The 19,936-nt window shown below is 42.8% G+C and overlaps 1 protein-coding gene across 3 annotated transcripts; it reads right to left on the bottom strand.

Moving 5' to 3' along the window:
- Positions 1 to 315: 315 nt before the first annotated feature.
- On the bottom strand, positions 316 to 19,870 carry SAG (S-antigen visual arrestin). Of its 3 annotated transcripts, none has more exons than XM_072933406.1 (15): positions 16,119 to 19,870; positions 15,498 to 15,558; positions 15,367 to 15,411; positions 14,890 to 15,083; positions 14,145 to 14,204; positions 13,026 to 13,093; positions 12,705 to 12,840; positions 12,302 to 12,386; positions 11,008 to 11,080; positions 9,851 to 9,988; positions 9,506 to 9,583; positions 8,605 to 8,628; positions 8,121 to 8,185; positions 2,910 to 2,919; positions 316 to 2,340 (listed from the first exon to the last, which is right to left on the bottom strand). In XM_072933406.1, the coding sequence occupies exons 1-15, from the start codon at positions 16,215 to 16,217 to the stop codon at positions 2,247 to 2,249; spliced, it is 1,230 nt and encodes a 409-aa protein (XP_072789507.1). In that variant the 5' UTR covers positions 16,218 to 19,870; the 3' UTR covers positions 316 to 2,246. The 3 variants fall into 3 exon arrangements, with proteins under 3 accessions (XP_072789507.1, XP_030136599.3, XP_072789506.1); XM_072933405.1 differs by lacking the exons at positions 316 to 2,340; positions 2,910 to 2,919 and adding an exon at positions 3,809 to 5,460 and having other exon boundaries at positions 16,119 to 16,286; positions 17,429 to 19,870; XM_030280739.4 differs by lacking the exon at positions 2,910 to 2,919.
- Positions 19,871 to 19,936: the final 66 nt, after the last annotated feature.

The raw sequence follows: 19,936 nt of genomic DNA, 5'->3' as shown, positions 1-19,936 counted from the left end.
TACAAACAGAGTCCCACCACATCAAAGCCGCGGAGGCAGGAAATTGGATCTGCTCTCCCCAAGCGGCAAGCAGGAGGAGCAGGCCACAGGTCTGACTCGGTAGATCAACATAACACCAGAACCAGAAGAAAGGGAAGATAAAAGGAAGACAGTTCTAGCTAGAGACCCATTTTCTGCTGACAGAAGTCAGTATCTGCTGCCTGAAGGGCTGGAGAAAAGTCCAGGTTGTCCTGCAGAACGGGATCTGCAGGAACCAGCAGAAAGCCCTCGTTGCTTTCTGAGCAAATGACCAGCATGAACAAATAGTCTCTCAAAGTGCTTTCCCAAGCCCAGACAAAAGAACAGATTTAATAACCATTTAATAACCATTTCCTCCCCACTGCACAGAGTGCATTGTGATTTTGTCCCACTTAGCTTACAGAAGTCATCACCACAACTGAATTTGAGAGGAATGTCAGGCAGCAACAGAGGGCCTTCACAAAGTTGACATAGAAGAAATTTTTTTAAAAGGAAAAAAAAATTAACCAGATCTCTGAGTTTACTGGTCCCATACTTACCAGTCTAGTCACCGGAAACCCTGAAGGAAACACCTTTGTGGAGAAATACACACTCTGAAGCAAGACTTCTTCCTCCTTCTTCTCTTAGATTTTTAAAGGATTTGCTGAATTCCTGCTCTCCAAGACCAGCATATTCACAACCAGTAATTTCTTCAACCTTACTGTATCTTCTGTGTGCTCTTGAGCCAGCAACAAATTAGTAATAAAAATACCGGGGAAAAGCCTTCCCAGATATCCAGGTGCAAATACCTGACCCTCCCTCAAAGCTGAAACCACACAAATTATCCTGATCACAAACACCTGAAATTGGCCGGGTCCCTTTAGCAGCAAGAACCCAATGCAGAGCAAACATTGGGCCTCTTGCAATTTAACCTAAGGTGAGACACCTGTGACTAATGGACAGCACCGAGGAACAGGTGTATTAGGGGAGAGCACTGATGGAACTCTGAAGCTGTGGTCTTAATTAACTGCTTCAAGCATCTTTATCAAGACCAGTTTACAGCAGCAAACAGTTATAAGTCTGAAGTTCTTAATTCTATTTTCCAGAGTGTAGTGTGGGAAATGTAAGTCTATATTAATAAATGTGAGTCCTGCATTCAGACTTTCCAGGGAAATTTAAACCAGGGGCACTGAAAAGCAGATTTAAAGCAAAAATAGATTTCTGCTTTAAATAGAAAAATGAAACACCAGTTGTTTTACATGCAAAATGTAATTAGCTGATGCAACTCACTTCAGCAGAAACCTACATGAGATTCAGGAAAATAGCCGACATTTACATGGATAATGAGAATATCCAGATCAACAAGAGAAAACAAAGTTTGCAGAATGCAATCTCATTTCTTAGAGCATAAACCAGCTGTTGGCAGATGGATGTTGGGAAAAGCTCCTCAGGGAAGGCTGCGCCATAATTTCCTCCTTAATTTTCCTGCACCCTCTTTTGTAGCTGTTGCCTACAGGAAACTAGATTAAATACAGACTCTGTCTGGACTTGTATTTCTGTTTGGCATTGTATATAGGGAACTTTAAGCAATTCATTGACAGTGCACATTTATCTCATCTTTAATAACATGGTTTCAAGCATATTGCTAGAAAGCTAATACTGTGTATAAGCATTGTCTATGCTGTGGGAGACAACCTGTGATACATTTACTGGTACAGAAAGTGAGTGTAGAAGCCACATGGGGACAGTGCAAGCACTGAAAAAATTCACTGGTTGAATTTGGTAAAGCATCAATGCAAAAGCAACCAAAAGGAAGTAAAATCAGTTTTGTACAGTATTCTGAGAAACTTTGATGAATCACCCATGGCTGCAAGCCAGCCTTCCAGGCTAGGATTTCGTTCACTTGCACTTCAAAGTCACAGACTTTGACACTGAATAAGTCCAGGCAGGCTGCATAAACTCATTTAAGCTCTCACCAGTGTGGAAAGCAACCAACCTTTTTATTAGGCAGCCCTGAAAGCAGAAGTCATGTTATGGCAGGTGTCCTATTGTTCTCTGGTAGCTTGGGTAAGAACCAGGTGTTGTGTTTGCCCATTCAAGGTGAATCTTGTAATAAGCAATAGAGATTCCTGATGTCATCCCTGGAAGACCATGCATGGACTGAGAACATGCAGATTACTAGAAACTTAGGTTCTACATTTGTAACTGAAGCCAGACAACACAGCTCCTCTGTCAGGCTGTTCTTTTAATCACTCATCAGTTGAGGGTGAATGCTTGTCCTCTTCATCAGGTGTATTTCTTAGCTGCTGACGAGCAAACTCCTCAAATACCAGTTCTGCTTCACTGCAATGAATGAAACACAGGTTTTTCATATACTATAGGCAACAGAAGCCCACAACAGATTGATAGTGTTTCCTTTGTCTCCAAAGTGATTTGGATCACATTCCCACAGACACCATCTTCAGTGGTGCTATTCTAGCTAAAATGAAAAGCAAGTCAAGGCACAAACTGAGGATGTTTTTCATCCGTACTGAATCATGTCTGTTCCAGATACACACTTATCAGCTAGCTGAATAGCCTAGAGCTTGCAAGGGGCTTTGTCAAGCAATAAAATGTGAAACATTTCACCCTTATTGTTTCTATACTAAAACAGAGGCACATGGTCAAACCTAATAAGTTCCTTACACTTCTACCTATAGAGCACAAACACACCCTGTTAGGCAAAACATGATCTCTTAATCTATCTTCACATGGTCAGTCACTGCTGTTTAACTCAGAGCAGTCATTTGTCAGGCCACAGTAACTTGCTCACTTTGGATTTTAAGCTGGGGATTTTTGGACAGTTTTGAGGAGTTTTTAAAAGAGTCAATGCACAAGTGTAGCTAGAATGTGAAATACTAAAAGAAACTTACCCATCCTTCCCTGCAGTCATGAGCATGCAGCAAAGGAGGAAAAAAGACACACCAGGTAGTCAGAGCAGCAGATGCTAAAACATTTGCAAAAAATTTATAGAGCAGAGCAGTGACAAGCAGCATTTGCAGCAGTACAAGTAGAATTCCAGAAAGTCTCAAAATGTGCATAACTACACCTGATGAGGCAAATCTCAATCTCCCAAATGGAAAAGCATTCCAGCAACGATGCCCAAGCTATCTGAAGGGCCTCAACCCTTCAGAACCGAGACAGATTTTCCCCATCTATGTTTGCTTGTGGTCACAACTGTGGGAGAGATCTGTGCACACACTGGACTCTAAGCTGACAGTGCTTGCATGACATGATGTCAGGTTTAATTGCTCTAGCACTGTGATTGAAGAAGTCAGCTTAGACTTAGATGAGAAGACAATGCTCTTGTTCAATAAACGTGAAGGTATTAAAATTAGAGGTCAAAGTACAGGAACACCACAGGGATCTCTCATTCAGATGGGTTAAGGCTTTTAGGGCAACACTCCTGATTTCATTTTGCCCTAAAAATGGTTTTAAGACCTTTGGCATTTGTGTTTCTTTAGTGGGATCTTTGGTAACCACACTGTAAGAAATCCTGCTTACTAGCAGGATTCCTTGAAAGCTGTTTCAGCACAGCCTAAAATAAGCAGAAGACTGTATTTGCAGGGATTTTATTGTTCTCACAGTTATTTTAGGAAGGCATAGTGACTTTACTGGCTTACTTCTCATGGCTTTGGGTCAGGGAGCAAAGCATCCTTGTTCTACAGAAGTCAGCAGGGATCTGGGGCACTGCAGTGACTGGATAACTCACTACCTGGAGATTTCCCATCCACAACACACACTGCTGAAAAAGTCAGTATTAAAAGTGTGCCAAAGGGGGCCACTCCAGCCAAAATGCCTCAAAGGATGGCTCATGTAAAGACACTCCTGATGGCATCTCTCCAGACCAGGACAGAAGCCAAGATGAAGTCTGGAAAGTCTCAGGGCATGTATGCTTGATTGACATGAATTTAAAATGAAACATTTAGAACTTCTAAAATTTCTAACACATAAAACATCATTCTCATTCAATTTTTTCTTCAATTTTTATTCTTCAGTTTGCTCTCTTTTCCCTCTTGGAGGTACTTTCCTTACTATGGGAACAGTGATATCAGTGATGTGGGTGAAGCTAAGCAAGATCCCCACCAGTGATTTGAAACTGGTTTTACAAAACGGAGTGAGGGTGGAAGTAGGTGTTGTTTCAATTTGGTATATACTTAACTGTCAGAGAAATGATTACTGAGTCAATACACAGTGTGGCAGGAGAGTAGTGCTTACAATGTACCTCAGATGGAAGATTACATTCAAACATGCACCATTTCACCTTCAGGCTGCAGCAGTAACTCCAACATGCTGCAGTTGCACACTAGGAGAAGTTAGGTCTACTCCAGAGTTTTCTGGCTGTCCTGTGGCTTATTTAATATTATAATATTAAAAAAATCTCAGAAAATGGGTAGACTTTTGCTTCTTTTAATTAGCATTCAAGCAATAGTTTTGAGGTTTGGAATGGGAGGGGGATTGATGAGGGTCCAGAATACCATCATCCTCTCAGGGAAAGGTTTCCTAGAAGCTTTTATTATGCAGCCACAGAAATTATTCCATATAATTCAAGTCATAGCATGCGGTAATTTTCAGTATAAACTTGCTTTTAACCTCTCTTAACTTGATGGGGGAGAAAAGAAATAAGAAATAAGAAATAACTTGTTATTTTCCAAGACATTCAATGCTTTAAAATTTCCTAATTTCTGAAAGTCATAATACCAAAACAGGGAAAGTAGTGCTTTACTGTTAAAGGGACAAAGCATTCCTGCATTTCTTCAAAACAGTCCTTTTATGCAAGTTTAATCAGGGAGCAGATAAATGGCCATTTGTTGAACAACAGCCAAAACAAAGGCCAGTGTCCAAGACGTAGGCCCACAAAACATAACACATCAGAAGATTGGCAGGAAAACCCCAGACCAAAGAACTCATGCTGAGACCACAGCCTTGAGGAAAAGTCAGCAGGAACTTCTGGGCTAACTGCTAACCAGGAAAGGTCTTGGGAGCATGAAGAGACACAGCCCCATTTGAATCTATCTTTAAAAGAAAAAGTTCTCAACGCATTTTTTTTCAACAGGCGGAACAGACAGACTGCAAATGTGACAGGAGCTGCTTTGCCTAAAAATAACCACATGTGAGCCATATGGGTCCAGAAACAGTCACAGAACCAGCACACATGAACATGCAAATCCTGGCCTTTCAGAAGACCAAGAGAAGGAAGCGATAAACACAGGGGAGGAAAGATAGCAAGCTGCTTCTTTTCTGTCTCCTGCAGGCACAGGGAAGAAAGATCAAGCAATCTGCAATAGCCCTGCACTGTGACAGACCTGCTGTTTACTGAGTGATGAATGCTTCAGAGCTCGCTCACAGATAGCTAGAGAGGGCAAAGCCACCTGCTATGAAACAGAGCACACAGCACTTGCTCACACTTGCCCCAGCTCGGCCCTGAAAAAATTACATCATGTTCTCAGGAAGCTTGTGTTTCTGAGGTTCTCTGTACTCAAGTCAGCCCTACATGATTAAATGCATTGATGCTACACATTTTACCTCTTCCATAAATCACCTTGACCAGAGAAAAGGATATTCCCCCACTGAAAAATAAATCACAATATATGGCATTTTTTAATCCCACTCCAGCTTTAACTCCATAAGATGTTGCTCTGATTTCTTTGTTCTACCAGCTATGCCTTAAGACAGCCAAGTGAGCAGGAAGGTGTAGTAGGCAAACTGGTCACTACTGACTCATCAATAAAAACAAAAGTGAATGAGGAAGATAAGGAGTGATCTGAAAACTCTCTGTGCATGCACCTCTGCCTATACTCACTGCAGAGGCTGCTGAACAAGCCAACAAATAAAAATTCCATATTTTGGGACCTTTGAGGGTCCAAACACTGTTTGTTGAAGCTCCATCTCTGCAATTAAGCCTGGATTTAAAGCGGTAGAAGAAAAAATTAAAAAGCCTGAACTCACTACTGGGAAAAGTTATGAAGCACAGTGCATGGAAAACTACCAACCAATAAAGCTGAAAAGCGTTTCAGTTTACCAGCTTCATATGGGAGACTGTTTTATTCCCTGTAATAAGCTCAGAGACCACATTCCAGCACAGTTTTCTAGTCAGCTATTCAGGTTTCAGAGGAATTTTCTGTTGTGTTAGAGTATCTGTTTTTAAGAGAAAGTATTTATTTCCTGTCTTAACCATTTGCAGGGCTTTCCCATGGGATAGTTCCTGAAATTACCTGCATTTTTTTCAGCTCATAAGAAATCTGGTATTTCCATCTGTAAAAAATGCATTGAACATAGCTGACACTTCTGACAGCAAGCTCCTAGAAGACTTTGATGTAGCAAACAACATGTGGGCTATGACTCTGGTAAGAGGATGTGCTGGGGGAAGTGATCTGAGAAATAGTGCAGGTCTCCATTTTCCTTGTAAAGTCTTCTGCCCACATCCTTTTGAGTGTACTGTATAAAGGACTACATCATCCCTCCTTTGAAATGACCTTAGAAGGGAGAATTGCCTAACTTCCATTTTTCCTCATATTACAAATGCTTCTGCCAGAAGTATAAAGTAATAAAAAGGGGTTGTTGGCATTTAAATGAAAAAGTCATAAAAAAATAAAACCACCCCTGTAAAAATGTAAAATTCTTTTGATGAGCCTTGTTAGAAGTTTTCAAGCTTTCCTTGGTGTCCATGAAAGCTCCTGAGCTGCCCAGAAGCACTAGATGGCCCTCACCAGCCACACTCCTGGGATCACCAGTGCCATCCCAGCCTCCATCACTTCTGTGCCAAGAGAATGTGCTGGCACTGCTCACAGCAGGGGCTTTCCCAGGGAAAATGTGTTTCCTGCAGTGCAACTGTTACAGGAGAGATAAAACCTACCTTTGACCACTCCAGCACATCCACAATTAGCAAAGCCTGATTCCCAACCAGCGCATCTGAATGAGTGGATCACCAGCTCTCTTCTCATTGCTCACACTTGATTCCTCCAACAATTTCACACAGTAAGGACTCAAATCACCCCTTTCTAATGCTTCCAGTATAAACCAAAGCATTTATCTCAGGATAACTCTTCTCAAAGGTTCCACTGTCACTTTCACATGAAAGTTTCATGTTCTTAGAAACAGCAGCTTTAAGTCAGTTTGGGCACAAAGAGAAAATGAAAGGGAAAAAAAAGGAGCACAAAAGCAGCCATAGATTTTGTCTGAAGCCCACTAAACTTTGTCCCAGTATAGAGAATAGGACAAGATGGGTCATCTGTAACAGCCCCAGCAGGAAAGGGCTGGTGTGTCTGGTGGTTGAGAGAGGCTTCAGGTGCTGTACAGGAGCTTCTGATTTAGTGTGAGCACCTTGCAATCTCTGGTGCTCACCACTGGCGAACAGAGCCAGCCAGGGTCTGAGGAAGTGGGCGGATGCTCCTGACAGCCTGTGGTTTTGGCATCTGATCCCAAGCCTCAAGATGCCTGGGTAAGGCTTGCTACTCACACTGTTATAGAGGTCCCTCACTTCCACACAGAGCCCTAACGTTGAAGGGATGTTCACCTTGGATAACCGCTGAACAAGAAGGCCACATCACAGACACCACGGCAAATGCCACATCAAGATAAAGGGTCTCAAGACTCATCAGTACTTTTATCACCTCTTCACTTTGCTTAAAAGTATTTGGCTTTGTACAGTGCTCATGGGGGTTAGGTATTTTCTGCATCAGATTTTTTCTTTTTTGCTTATACTGCAATCTGGCTGGGAATTGCTGACACCTTCATGTAGGATATTTTGCACTGCAGTCATAAGATTTAACTGTGCAGAGCTTCCTCAAACCCCTGTTCTCTGAGCTGTGATTCCATACATGAAAGATGAAAGGGAACATGACTCTTTTCCATTTTCTCCCATCTTTGCATCCCTGCTCTCTGTTTAGTGCCTGGAGGTTGATACATACATCTATACACACACATACACAGATATATAGAAACACAAACACACAGAACAGCTCCACACTGGAGCCTTGTAGGCTCTGAAGGCTTCCTGTAGCACAAATCACTCTAACCTTTACAATGGTGAGATATCACCAGAGCCTATCAATGAACAAAGGCAAAAACCAGGTGTAACTGACCTGTTGGGTTCTTTTCCTCAGGTTTGGGGTGCATGAGACGAAATGGCAGCTCTGTGCCCACTTCACTTTAGGGAGAAGAAAGAATGCATCAGATCCACAACTCCGCACACATGCCTGGTTCAGCCTCCTTCCTCCTTAGGCCAGCCTGAGCCCTCAGCTCCAGCTTCACCCATTCTTTCATATTTTTCTAATCATAATTTTCCTCTCAAAAAAGTTAAGCTCAAATTTCTCCATAAATATCCCAGGCATATTCACTTACATAGAATGCATTTATTGTATGCTGAATGTACTTGCATTTATATAAAATCAAAAGACATTCTTGTAATAGCTTCCTTTTCACAGGAGAACCACAAACTGCTTGCTTCTAACAGCTTAAGGGACAGTTATTTTTTTTTAGGGAGGTGAGAATGGCAATAAAAAAAGAGAATAAAGAGATGAACCAACAACTAGGACTGCATGGTCTGAAAAGGAAGATGACATTTACCTGGAAGTGAGGTCTCCCAGCATGCTACAAAAGAAAACAAGGAGAAACACAAAGAATATTTAATGCCTCTCTATTCTGGTTTCCTACAAGAAACAGCAAGGGCTGCATAATTGGCGGACTACTGAAATCACTGTCCTGATGTACTGTTCTCACCACGAATTCAGCTGAACTTGTTTTTAAAAAAGGTAGTCTTACTTTTTCATGTCATTCTCATGGAGAAATAGACTAAGTTTTTGAACTCCTGACCAAGTGTTGGGCATGGCCCCTTTTCCAAGAGCCAAAAGGCAAGCGGCTGACCACAGAAAGCAGCAGGCATTTCATCATGCTTTTGGCAAATCTTTTTATACTAGAATGAAGCATAGATCAATGAAATAAGCAGTGACCAGCATCAACCAAGAGTCACTATCCTGGCCCTTTTTTTGTACTACTGTATCCTGGATCTAACTCATGTTGATAACATCAGCTTTACCCAGAAAGCTGGCCGAGTACAGAACCTGAGCTACAGTGTTTATGACTCTCAGGCAGATGTTTTCACCTTCTGCTCTGGAAGAACAGCAATGCTAACATAAGAGGTTCACACAAAGTTTCACCTCACTTCTCACAAAATAAGTTATAGCTTTGAAACAAAAATTGCAATGCAAACCAGAGGTTCCTCCTTCAACCATAAAGTTATATAGTATCTAAGGAGAGCAACACAAACCCTTTGTCTCAGGACAAGTTCTATGGATAGGCCAAGACTGTTTTCCAGGCAATTTATGCTTTATAGGGAGCCTCATATCCTATAACATGTGCCGTTTCCCTTGGGGTGGACTGTTCTGGTCTCTCCTCACTCATCAACCACATAAACACACTCTCCTCCCTTAGCTCCAGGCAGATGTAGCAAAAAGTGTGTTACACTTACCCTGGAACAGTGAGCTTCACTTTGATCTTGTAGGAAACCAGAATCCCCATCACTGTCTTGTCTATTCCATCCTTAATGCTGCCAGAGAAAACAGAGAGCAGTGTGAGCACAGCAGTATGGCAACAACTGTAGCAAGAACTAGGGGAACATCCTGAAAGTGGGAGGGCAGGCAAGCCTCAGGTACTCTCCAGATCTGTGATCCCCGTTCACCCCGAAGGAACATGATGGTGCTACATGTATCCATCTGGGCTCAACTTTACAAAGTCCTGAGGGAAGTGTCTCCTCCATGCTCCCCTTTTCTCTATAATTCTCCTACTACCTGGGACCATTTAAAACTCCACCCACATAGTACTAGAAGCCAAGTTGGTGTCCTCATCCTTCAGTCTTCCATCCAGAGCTATCTCCCGTGTCTCCCGGTTATTCGCAAGCAAGGGCAGAAGTGTCAGTGTCTTGGTCAGGCTACTGTTTGGCTGCACCTTTTCCCTGAAAATAAGAAGGGAAATGATACACCATGGTTTGTTACACACCCAACTAGGGGAATTTCAAAACAGATTAAAAAGCTGCCCAAATGGAGAGGAATTTATCTGTGCAATTTCAGTTGTCAACGATACAGATGTCCACCTTTAACTAGTCAGCAAAATTCCCTTTATAATCAACAGAGAAAAACAAGCACTTGCAGAAAATGCTTAATTTCACATTAAGGCAGAGAAGTAGGTAAAAAACACAAAATAATATAATAGTTTAGGTTGGAAAAGCCCTTTAAGATTATCAAGTCCAACCACTAACCAACACTGCCAAGGCCACCAGTGAACCATGTTTTTAAGTGCCATATTGATTTTTCCTAATATCTAATCTACACCTCTCCAGGTGCAACTTGAGGCCACATCCTCTGTGCTGCAAAGCTCTGAATTTGGACAAAATTAATCCTAGTTGAGAATACCAATACTGAATGGAAAACATGTCCCTAAGATACAGAGCAGAACACTAGACAAAGTACCTGGGTATGCCCAACCCTCCTCACAGTGTGAGGTTCAGAGACAGTACAGTGAAAAGAAGCATGTGGTTGTGTGGTTCTCCATAACATCTACAGACTCAAGGTTTCTGTGGGCTTTTTCAGGCCAGAAGAAATTTAATGCTCTTGCTCAAGCAGAGTCCATGACTTCCACTCAAACAGCAGTACCTTTCAGAAAATTGTTGCATCTCTATCTAAAGATTTCCAACAATTGGGAACCTTCCACCACCACCACCAAGCTTGTCTAGCAGGTAATTACTCTTCAAACCTCTTCTGCAACATCCCCATTCCCTGAAAAAACATGAGGATCTCTGCTGCTCTGAAAACGAGACCAACTAAATCTAGAGAGTATAAGTGGTGTGGCACACACGAGGTAAGAGGAGAGAGCACTGTAACAGCAGGAGACTCCCAGACTCTAAGTATGAGAACCTCTCATCACTGATGATGAGGGTAATTAAAAGGGTGTGAAGGAGCAGGAGCATTCACTCACTGTGCTTCCTCAGTAGCCACCACTTTGGTGTAGAAGTCACTGGAGTACAGCACCACGTTGGCCACCTGCTCCACTAAGGAAGAATGAAGAAAGCAGACACTAAGGTGTGTGCATGCACCACAAACAACGCACTTGCCCCCACCCCAAGTCCCAGGAATGGGAAACACGGTGAAGAAAGCAGAAACCCCATCCATTTAGAGCCTGAAGGGACTCCCAGGGTAGATAGCCTGACCTGGACAGAGACCAACAGTACACCAATGGCCAAAGTCTGTCTTCCCTGAAAGACACCAGGCCTTGATTTGGAGACAACAGAAAGTCAATAACCCACAGTGTCTCTTGGGATCCTCTCTTTCCATTATAAAGATGTACCTCTTCCTTCTCTGTTAGGGTCTGCTTTTATCTCTGGTCCTGATATCTCTTGTGTGCCTACAGCCCACGCATGTGCATTCAGGAGACAGCATCAGCACAGAGACTGTGGTAACAAATGGCTTATATTCTCCAATCCTACACAAAAAATCCCAGGGTAATTCTGACTGAAACACTGAAGAAGAGACTATCTGGGACCAAAAAGGTCTTTTTAAGCCTAACAGAGGCATAAAAAAGAGCCTAAAAATATTTGGGAATCTCAGTACATCCCAGACAGACACTGAAACAGCTTTCTCTGCTATAGTTCTGTAGGAGCCTCGGACATTTTGTTCCCTCCCCACCTTTTCTCTTTCCCATCCTTTGTCTTTCAGACTCTCTTCCCCAGCTCTGCAGCTTGTGGGATGGAGACATGTAGTGTCACATCTAAAACACTGGCACAGCAATGAAGCTCAGCCCCTGCCCTCAGCTTGCTCAGGAGGAATGACACTGTTGCTGGCAGTGGCTGTTTCTCACACTCCCAGAGGTTTCTGGAACACCAGGCAAAGCTGTATGTTATCTAGGCACATTCACAGTTAGCAGGAGCATCACACTGACATGGAGGGAGCCCTTCCCACTGACCTCCTAATAAGGTTGGATTTTCCCCCACTTTTCCTACACCTGCATTGCCCACTGCAGGAGCCAGACCCCTTCTCTTTTTCTAGGGGGGACAATCTGGTGCCTGAAATTAAGACATACAAGTAACCACAAGAATCAGGGAAAAAGCTACAGCACTTCACTTGATGAACAGCAAAGAAATAGCAACACACAGGGGGGAGGCACAAATTCCTGATATCACCAACTACTTTCTTAAACTGCTACAAGCACTAAATTCTGTCTCTCTTTCAGTCCTATTGCACTCAAAGAATCCCAAGCAACAGTAAAAACATACCCTGGACTTTGATCTTCTTCACTGTTTTCTCTGTGTTGTTGTTGATGGTGACAGTGACTGGAATGGGCTCACCATGGTAGTATACCTAGAAAGAATGTGATGCACAGAAATACAGCCAGGAGACTTCTTACAAGCCCAAACCCCTCTAGTTCCCCCAGATTACATCTCACAGAGGCCAGACAGGAGAAGATGACCCCTCCCAGTGATTCATGACCCCTCCTTCAATGACTTCAAATGTGTTTGGTAACAGGGTTTCAACCACCCCTAGCAGTAGCCACAGCCAGAAATTACATTAGAGCCCTTGAGTGCTGGGACAAGTCAGTCTCAGCTGAGAAAGCAGCAAAATGCCCATTGGCCTGCAGATACCACGATGCCCCCAGCTCCAGGGCAAACTCCCCCTCACCTCTTTACTGAGCCAAGCTTTCAGGTGCAGGGGTTTATTGGACATGAAGAACTGCCAGGTGGTCTCTGCACAAGGCTGGGGCCCTGGCTTCTCCGGAGCAAACTGCACCTTACGGATCAGCAGACGTGCAGAGTTCCTGGGAAGCAGCAGAGGACAGCACGGTGACACCCAGTGCTTGGCAGAGGCAGGAGTTCTGCACTCCCATGTGCTCACACCCAGGAAGTTACTGACAAGGGGGGCAAAGCTGAACAAACAACCCAGGTGCATCACTGGACCACCCATCCCCTTAAGGCAAAGCTGAGGAGAGACACATCCTGTTACCTCCTATGAATTTTCTCTTCCACATTTTCTGTTGAGAAAGCTTTCACCTCAAAGTCCACCCCACAAGTCTGCCAGAGAGAGAAAGAGCTGTGAAATCAGGAACAGAAGACAGGAACACCTGCAATGTTTCAGTATCTCTGCACACCAGAAACTGTCAGACTCCTGCCAGCTGCAAATTACTCTGGCCTCCCACCACTGTCACAGACATCCCTGACAACTGATGTTGGTACATCCACCTGTTCTACAGTGCTTCTGATAAATGGGACTTAATCCCAGCCTTTGAAAGATGACATCCCTGCTCCTGGAAAGGTTTCCTGTGAGACCAGAGCTGGAAAGGTCACATCATAAGACTGACCAGTGTGCTATGCTGTCAGGCCCACCCTGGGTTTCTGAACTTCTGAGTTGGCTGTGTAATGCCAAAACCAGCATCTAAGAGTGGAAGTGCTCATGCCAAGCTAACCTTTGCTTTAACAGGTTTATAGCATCATGGGGCACCTGTGTGAGTCACAGGTAATTCTATACAGAGACATTTTTGCACTAGATTCTGCGACCCTCATCCCAACTTTGCCTGTCTGATTGCCTAGTTCTGCTGTCCAGACAAGCATCCAGTCAAGTATAAAAGGAATATTTTTAACAGTATCAGAAACCTTGCAGAACATATAATCATTTAGTGACTTTTACTACAGGTTTTTTTTTCTGTTTACACATATGTGCAAGCCAGCTCTTCTCTGCATTTAATTCAGGGCAGGTCTTAACGCAAGTTATTTATAGCAATCTGTGAGATTTTAGGCACTCGGTCTCCTTTTCTTTCCTGTAGCCTCACAGCAACAATCATTTTATGTGCAGCCAAACCACAAATCATGTGATAGTCTTAAAGAAGCTACAACACTGCAGATTTTGTAGTCTTGCTGCTATTTGTTTGGGTTCTCTTTCTTATTCTGAGGATTTCAACTCCAATTCTTTGACATGTACTTGTAGCCCTTAGCTCTTGACATTGGTGGCACAGCACAGTAAAATCAGTATCAGCTTCTCCTACTCTCAAGCGAAACAAATTCCCATGGTTTTTTTCCATCTAACTTTCCTAAACCAGGATAAACACAAGTGTCCCACTGGCCTCACCTTATCAACATCACGAGGTGCAGGCTGCAGACAGACTGAGCAAGGCAGGTAATCTGGAAACTGTGGAAGGAAGAAGAGAAATGCCCCAAACCAACAGCACACAGATGTTTTAGGTAACAAACTGCTCACAAAAGCAGTCCTGAAGACAAGGGGTCACTCATTGTAATGCCGTAACCCTTCAGAATTCTGGCTAGTATGAACAAATCCCTTTCTTCCAAAAATACTTTAAAAGTCAAGAAAGAAAAAAAAGTCCATGCACAATGTGAATCTTCCTCAGGAACACTAAGACAGATATATGACTGACAGCACTGGAAGGATTTCCTGTTAGAATCTGGCAGTCAGCTGTCATTTGTCATCACCTCTTCATCTCCTTATTTGATCCAAAGTTTTTAAAGGAAAATGATTTGGCACTGGGGCAATGGTAAAAAGTATTCCAGCCCCTCAGGAATGGGAAGGCAAGAATATATAGGACTGTTGCTAGCATAAAGCCATTGCAAATTCCCTTGCCTTTTTTAAGAAAACACTTCTCACAGTGCTGTGATCACTGCACAGTTAGGATCTTCTTGTACTCTACCTCTCAGGATTGAAAGAAGAAAGAAACATTGGTACCACCACCTGTCACTTAAAATTTGAACTTGCAGAACATGAATTTGCTATCAATTGCCATCTTCAGTCCATCACCAGGCCTCAACAGTCTGGTAAGTACAGACAAGAAGAGAATCAGAGACTCTTCTGAAATACTTACTGTAAAAAAAAAGGGATAAGCATTTTTCCCCAGCTTCTTTAACAGAGATTCCTGCAAGAGGGTGAGGGACTCTGGCTTGTCAACAGGCGGGTACACCTGGACCCTGGAGAAGAACAGGTCCCGGCGGAAGGTGAGGCCAATCACATCAATGTCTTCCTGGCCGTAGCGGAACACGCAGGTGAGGGACACAAACACTGGCAAGAAGCACAGGACAGGTGAAACATGCAGCAGGATAACAGTGAAGCCAGGCTGGGATGGGGACACCTCCTGCCCCAGGGAAACATGGAAACTCATTTCAACACTTGCATAACCCAGTGACTACTCAACTGTGTAACAACAGACATTGCATTTATAAGAAGCCCATTCACTGAGGCAGAGTTACGTTTGCACCCTTAAAAGAATAAAAAGGTTCTACCTTAGCATCTCACTCAGAAACACAAACAATTTCTGAGACATACACTGCATTAAACCTCAAACCTTTTTTCCCCTTGAGAATAGCAGGATCCACCAATACAACACCATCTGAAAGAAAGGGAAATAATCAAGATTAACATACGTAAAATAAGGGTTGAGAGCAGGAAAAGCAGCACATAACCTCGTGGACTTACCTACAGGTTCCACATTCTCTATGTTGTCAATGAAGTCCCGCTTTCCCAGGTAGATGGTCAGCTGTGGGGAGAGGATGACCACAGTTGAACTAGAAAATGTTTGTAGTTGTTGAGGGAAGGGGGACGCACACATCAGAGAGCTATAAATTTTGCAGAGATCAGAACAATTCAATTTTAAATTGAATATTTCTTTTTTTCCAGCAAACATGCAACCTCCACTAGACTCAACAGGATTATTCACATGCAGGACATCAGAACTGAAGACCTGATCTAGACCAACTCCCAAAGGTACAACACAAATATTTGTGCATGGGACAAAGTGTATACTTAACGATTTTTGGTGCTGTCAGGTTAGAAAGACAATGAATCAGCTTTGTTTTAAACATTTACCAGTAGAAGTACAACCCAGAAGGAGAGTGACGTGAGCTGCCTTCTCTTGTATTGTAACACATGAAAAGTTTGCCCTAAAAACTGTTCACATCATTTCTTCAAACTTAGTGGTAATATGGGTCATGCTTCTTCAGAAAAAAATAAAGGGGACAGGAAAGACCTTTCTAAAAAGTCTTCAGTCTGACTACAGGTAAAACTCAAACCTAATAAGCCCATTATTAATGTACTCACAGCTTTGTCACGGGCGCTTTTTCTGAAGACAACTTGTTTCTGAGGAGAATCAGCATTCTTCCCACCAATCCCAGTCTTTTGAGACTCAGGGCAGCTCATGGTCAAAGACAGGGATGTGACTGTGCGTGAATGAAGATTTTCTGTCCCAAAATGTCCTGTGCCAGGTGCCTGGGAAAAATAGGTGGATGAGATAAAAGCAGTAGGTAAAGCACTGCACTCCTGTGCTGTTTCAGACCCCCTCACACATCCAAATGGTGGCCCTGTCTAAAAGCTACAAAGGTGGTTTGTGTTGATAAGGAGTCAGACCAATCCCCAAATAAGAGCTCATCTGGCCTGTTGCATTTTCCTCAACCAGAACCCAGTGCAACCCATTATGGGCAGAGCAGCACTGAGCTCAAAGCAGAATGCACTGTAAGGACAGAACAGTCCAGCCACCTGCCCAGAAAGGCAACAATTATACTTAGAGATAGGGAACAGCTTGCACCTGAGGGATAGAAAACATATGGAATACAATATATGGAATAAAAATTCTTCAGGAGGAGAAAAAGAAGGAGGGAGAGAAAAGGGGGGGAAGAGAATGGGGGGAAAATAAGAGAAGCAGTGGGCAAAAGAGAAGGGAAAAGAGAAAGGGAGACCACAAGGGCACAAGAGATATCCAGAGAGAGAAGTCCAGCAAACCTAAATGGTACAAAGCAGAGAGATTAGCTTTTCATTTTGTTTTAAGTCATAAAATAGCATCCAGTTAATGATCAGACAGCAAATTTAAAATAAGGTGAAGCATTTCCCAAGTTAACAGAAGATTCAAGGCGGCTCTGGTAATCACCAATATGAATTGAGTCACAGGACATATTCACAGGAAAAAAAGCTTTTGGCAGCTGTTGGATGAGGATCCAGGAACAACCTGTAAGATTCTGAAGCAGTGTAGCAGCATCAGGAAAGGAGGATGCTACACATACCCTGTACTTACACTCCTCACCATCAGAGCTGTGTGAATGCCAGCACTGTGTTAGACAGACCCCAGCTCTGATGGAGTATGACTGTCCTTGTAATTTGCTCCCATTCTATTTCTCAGTTTGCTTTTCCATTTTAAAACTGCTTCAAGAGTAAAAAAGTTCCTAGGGCCTATTTGCAGATAACAAACCATAGAAAAAGGAAACACTTGCCTTTTTGGAATGCTGACAAAACAGACCGTATCACAAGTAAGCATTTCTATTTTAATTAGGTAGGTTTTTCAAGCCCAGACCAGTATTTGTTGCTGACTAGACAAGCTGTAGACTCAAAGAAACACCCCAGTAAATAACATTAAATACCTTGCTGTGTTTGAAACGGCAAAGGAGCTTCCACGGACAGTGATGGGAACTTCTAAATTATTGAAGAAAGATGAATTTTCCGAGGCAGCTGTGTCCTATGCTTCTTTGCATCTACCAGAGGGAATTACTGGCCTCTTCACAAACAAGGAAGACAATTTGTAGGGGATTTGAAAGCTCGTCTCTAGTTGCATCCATCCAGGATTTCAATAATTAATCCCTCTTCAAGAGCAAATATTGTACCTGGGCTAAGATTCAGCTGGGAAGTGGTTAAGTCAGCAACAACAAGGCATTACCTAAGGACACTCGGGTAGTCAGTGAAGAGGTCTACAATGTCCTGTTCACATGTTTTGAAAATACTAGATTGGTGTAGCACAGGACAGCTACTGAAAGGAGTTGATTCTAAAGCTCCATCTCCTCCTTCCTAGGGCTGCAAGGCTGCCTGGTAAGAAACTGAACAGTCAAGAGCCATTTATGAGAAAGGGAGTTTATAAAACACTAAAATGCCATTTTGATGGCCTGTCAAACACTGAGAACAATGCACTATTCTCATGATCACTAAGCAATTTATGTATTGCTGCTTCACCAGCAGCCAACTGACGTGCTGATGCAAAACAATAGACTGCTGGTTTGTACAATCCCCTCCTCAATTTACTTACAAAAGCACAACATTCTGGATTTAAGAAACACAGCTATTTCAATTAACTTCAGCTTTGCTGTTCCTAAATCTTCCAAGAGTAGCTTTTCCCCCTGACCAATGAATTTGGCCCTGATATTTTGCACAACAGTATATTTTAACTTTTGGCTTGTGAGCTGCAGGAACAGCTGTAGCTTTCCTCTGGCTGCATCTGTTCATTTGACTACAAGGATCACATGATATCCTGTCCACTTGCCAGCCTAACAGCTCCCTCCAGCTCAAGCAACCTTATAGTCACAGATCAAGCTTGCTTTTCACAATCACTGAATCACTGACATTTGCCTGAATATAGCAGCCAGGACTAAACAAATTACTAAAAAAAAAAAAACAAAACAAAAACAAAAAAAAAGAAAGAAAAAACAGAACCAATGTTTCTCAGGTCTTTCACGATTCCAGCAATATTTTATTAACTGGGGGTGGATTATTTGGAGAGCTTAATCACTACTCTGTCTAATCAACTCTGGCAAACATAAACCAACCAGGCTGGAACCACAGAAATTCACACGTGCCTGTGCTGCAGAAGGAAAGTCAAGTCCTTATTGTAGGAAGTAAGAACGAAACCCCAGAGATGAAACTCAGTCACATTTGCAAAAGCAAAAGGGAGGAAGCTGGATTTGTACAAGTCTGTGCTGCAGCCACTGCAGCATTATTAGTTCTCTAAGAGAGGATGAGCATTCCTGTTGGCACATGTACCATTGCAAACATCTTCGGGGGATCTTGGAAACACAGCTTCTCTGTAACACATGCTCCTAGTGCACCCTTAATCCAGAGAAAGATGTCCAACCCATCCCCAAATCCACTTGAAGGGCAGCTCCACCTCTGGCAGCAAAACTGCTACCACCACCTCTGCACTGCAGGTACCTTCATTTGCTCTTCCCTCTGCAGGCTGAAGGAGAAAAGGAAGCAATAAAAGTAATCAAAATACAGGAAAAAAAGAAACACTAAAATTGCTCCCTAGAATTTCTTACATACTTGGTGCTAAAGAACTTTAATCTAAAATGCTTAAGGACTTAGCTAGCTGGCTGCTACCCTTCAGCATTATTAACCTGCTTCATAACAGCATCAATGTGCCTAACAAAGCCCTTTGGGTAAGATGTGTCCATGCTGTAGAAAAACACAAGTATAGCAGTCTAAATTATAAACATCCTAAACCCATTCTGATCCTTCTCAACAGAGCCTGCAGTTTCTATTATGCTAATCTCCCAATAATCTTTTATCATGCTGACTTGCCACTTCATGATCTGCTTTCCTGTAGTAACCAAGGTCACCTGGACTCATGGCAGGTGCCTTTTCAAGGACCATATGCCACTGCAAGAGGCTGCAGAAAAAATATCTTGCCTTTAGAAACTGCTCAGAATGCCAGCTTTGCATTTTTGCTACAGTTCTCACATCCATGAGCTGAATAAAAACAGAGGGTGGCCAGTGATGGCTAGTGGTTATGAAATTTGTACACTGAAGAGCTGAAGACTTTGCTTCATCACTCTGAAGCTGGAACCAGAGCAACATCTTCAACAAGGTTTTTGTGTTTCTAAAGAAATGTGCAACTGCTATTCCTGTCTTAAAAACTTGACAAGCTAGCAGTCAAAGTCTCACAGCAGAAAAAGTCACCTATTTTTAGCAGTGTTTGAAATACAGACTCTGATTTCCTCAGTGCAGTAGTTTATCTAAAACATTCAGCAATACATCAACCTTTCAAGAACAGAGACAGAGGCACTTGTTCAATGAGGCAAGACTTTCTTCAGTTTCAAGGCAGGATTACTGAGACAGTGCAAGCCCAAGTTGCACCTGCAGGACACCTAGCCCCAAGCTAAAAG

The sequence above is a fragment of the Taeniopygia guttata genome, chromosome 9, assembly GCF_048771995.1.
Source record: "Taeniopygia guttata chromosome 9, bTaeGut7.mat, whole genome shotgun sequence".
NCBI classification, from domain to species: domain Eukaryota; kingdom Metazoa; phylum Chordata; class Aves; order Passeriformes; family Estrildidae; genus Taeniopygia; species Taeniopygia guttata.
This window is presented reverse-complemented; position numbering and strand designations above follow the sequence as displayed.

Coding starts and splice junctions, on each gene's coding strand:
- SAG (XM_072933406.1), bottom strand. CDS start 16,217: ATGAGCTGCCCTGAGTCTCAAAAGACTGGGATTGGTGGGAAGAATGCT. Junction 14,205..14,889: donor CTTATCCCTTTTTTTTTACA/GTAAGTATTTCA, acceptor TTCCTTCCACAG/TTTCCAGATTACCTGCCTTG. Junction 9,584..9,850: donor AACTTGGCTTCTAGTACTAT/GTGGGTGGAGTT, acceptor TTTCTCTGGCAG/CATTAAGGATGGAATAGACA.